The sequence below is a fragment of the Pundamilia nyererei genome, unplaced genomic scaffold (genome assembly GCF_000239375.1).
Source record: "Pundamilia nyererei isolate P.nyererei 1_Seehausen unplaced genomic scaffold, PunNye1.0 scaffold00636, whole genome shotgun sequence".
Taxonomy (NCBI): domain Eukaryota; kingdom Metazoa; phylum Chordata; class Actinopteri; order Cichliformes; family Cichlidae; genus Pundamilia; species Pundamilia nyererei.
The window spans coordinates 32,543-35,514 of record NW_005188037.1 but is presented as its reverse complement, the minus strand read 5'-3'; the positions used below and the strand labels follow the sequence as shown (position 1 = coordinate 35,514).

The window sequence follows — 2,972 nt, the reverse complement described above, 5'->3', positions numbered from 1 at the left end:
ATAAAAAAGGACTAGGGGTTAGCTAGCTTTAACTTAAAGTTAGCTAATGTCCCATACTAGATAAATTACAAACTTGTGTCACATCAAGATCTACAGAGACAAATAACGACTTTATAATGATGAGGTTTCATGGATAACAATGGTCCACAGGAAATTAATGCTCATGATATAAATCAGTCTTTTCATTTTATACAGTACATTATACATTATGATGTACACAATGATTATTGTTCAGTTAGTAGCTTTGATTAACAGTTAAGAAACCCTGTTTTACAGTTAAACTGTTACTTGGAGACACACTTGGATAAACAGGTATTACAGTTCTATCCACCGCAGACTCACCAGACTTGTAATATGGAGCAGGTACAGCCATCTGCACTATGACCTCCAACCCCTTCACTTGTGTTTTGGGTGGGGCCACCAGGTAAATGAGTCCTCCCCACAGGTTCCAAACCTGTATCATCTGTGCAGTGACAGGAAATCGCTCATGGACAGATGGTGGTCTCTTCAGCTCGTCATTGTGATGCAGGGAGTCAGTTTGACATCCTATCTGAATCTGCAGACGAAAAAGAAAATGCATTATTAGCATGTGTTAGTTAACTGAATAGGTGCCAGAAACTGCAGTCTCTCTCTTTTTTAAGCCTTAGATTTTGGACCATTGCCGCATTGCCTGATAGGAATCTCCCTGCCAAATCTGATCTTTCTACCAATTTTTTTTTACATTTTTAAAGTAATTATAACTGCAGTTATGTTTTTGTATCTGCGTGTCCTTGTTAAATTGGGTAACTTGACTCTGTCTCATCCCAATATGGTCATTTGCAATTTAAAAAAACCCCCAACATGATTGTAGCCAGAGTACTGAAGTTGAGGCTTTAAGCTTTAAAACCAGTGGGTGATGTCACCCACCCATTAGATATAGGTGGATTGATATTGAAGGCTGAGGCATGCCATATCATTATACTGCTGGGGGCAGTCTAGTGGGCTTGACTGGAATCTCAGCTTATACTTATGATGGTCTATAATCTTCAAAGTATCACATCAGGCTAGAAAATGCATATTTAAAATAAATAATGAGAATAAAATATTGTGGAGCCCAACCTTTAGGAGGCATCCCGATTAGATGCCTCCTGAGGACAGAGACTTGCATGGGGTCAGCATTATCACTGAAATTAAAATCAATTGACTTCATATGCTGTACCTTCCAATCCTTGTTGACAATCTGAGGTGGTATGGCCATGTAGGTCTTCATACCAGGAGAGAGGTAGAGACCTGTGCTGATCCACTCTTCCCCATCTGAAACACAATTATGTTTAAAAAATAAAACAACACATTCAGGGACATTTGCAGGTATAAAATCAGTATTTTAAAAACTGTATTTCACAGTTTTCAGTGTCTACAGTGAGGTTCACAGATTAAAACTGTGTAACATTAAGTAACAAACATTGCTGCATCATGGTGAACATTGCTATGTGATTCAAATGTGTTAGCAAAACAATAACCACTGTACACATATTGTAAATTGTAAACTTATAACCAATTCACATAACACAGCAGAGAGATCTGACCTGCTGTATTGACATCAACCTTGATCCGGTGGTTATAGACAACAGGCATCATTGGGTTGTCCTTGATGAGGTAGGGCAGGAGAGCATCAGGGTCTGAGGAAACCTTATATACCTGGGTACCCACAGCGAGGAGGAGGTGGTCTTTGGGACTCTTTACAGGGCTTTTTTCACTCACCTTGAAAATGAGTGGTGAATGTTATAAAAATTATCTTTCGCGCATTATCACAGCATCTGCAGCCAAAAAAAACCTACCAAAACCAAACATTCATAGATTGGGCAGCTGTCAGTCATTGGTCACTTATAGCTGTGAGAAGTCAACCAGCACCGTTTCATTCTTTTGGAATTTTTTTTAAGATGATCATATTATGTTGTCTACTCACTTCTGGCAGGCCTGATGTTATTAATATATCCGTGAGTGTGGCCAAAACTTGTCTGTAGTGGGAGGAGTCATGGGCTTTCATCTGCAAGTAGACGTTGCAGTCGTTGCCCAGCTTTTTCAGATATCTCTCCTCATGCTGGCTAAGTTCTTCACCTGTAGTCACATGGGCAGCGAAGCGGTGTAGAAGGTGGCGGAAGTGGTAGCTGTCTTTAATAGCCTGGCTGGGTACAGGGGCTTTGTATGATCCTCCTCCGATTGTTGCTCCCAACAGGCTCAATCCCATTTGGTTCAGGATCTTGTTCCCTGGAAGATATTAAAGCAAATCTGACTTAAAATACTCTCGTTTACTGTTGGAAGTGTAATGACTTTGGTTTTTTCATTTAACTGCAGAAGGTTGTTTTTTTTTGCCCAAGATGTGCCACCTTATCATCACTGTAGGCTATTAGAGCTCTGTATGTATATAATAAAAGAGCTTTGTGATGTTTTTATGAGCAATCATGGCTTGTAGTGTAAAATGATACAGGCAAACTATAAAAACACTACCCGAAATTTTGAGTTTGAAAACAAGCCCAAAAATATTTTTTCACATTTAGTGACTCATGTATACCACATACAGTTAGGTCCATAATTTGTTGAACAAGAGAAGACTCCAACTGTCAGTTTCAAGAGGAAAAATGCATGGTCCATTCTGGCCGTGAATAAGCTTTTTAGCCTTGCAGGACTTCTGGAAACAATGCTGGGTCAATAATAATAATAATTAGTAGTAGTAGTAGTATCATTTCCTCAGGGCAGTCACCCGTAAATTGTGCGAGTGACTGCAGCAGATTCCAAGACCAACATCCGAGATCTCTATCAAGAAGTGCACAGTCCAAGAAGCACCAAAGATACTGTGCAGAATACTTAATCTCTTAGGTCTCTGGTAGAGGAACGACACCTGGGTCAAAATCAAGACACAAGAAGTGGAATCCTTCACTGCGCACATTAACGCTGCGGATAAAAACATCAAGTTCACCAGGGAAGACACAAAG

General features: G+C 39.8%; 1 protein-coding gene across 1 annotated transcript in view; it reads right to left on the bottom strand.

Annotated features, from left to right (window-relative positions):
• LOC102212989 (TRPM8 channel-associated factor homolog) overlaps positions 1-2,972 on the bottom strand; it is a 48,320-nt gene that overhangs the window by 41,529 nt on the left and 3,819 nt on the right. The window contains exons 4-7 of the mRNA XM_013907948.1: positions 1,946-2,247; positions 1,566-1,740; positions 1,199-1,293; positions 343-556 (exon numbers count right to left, since the gene is read on the bottom strand). Coding sequence (XP_013763402.1) covers positions 343-556; positions 1,199-1,293; positions 1,566-1,740; positions 1,946-2,247 — 786 coding nt within the window. The remainder of the gene's footprint in view (positions 1-342; positions 557-1,198; positions 1,294-1,565; positions 1,741-1,945; positions 2,248-2,972) is intronic.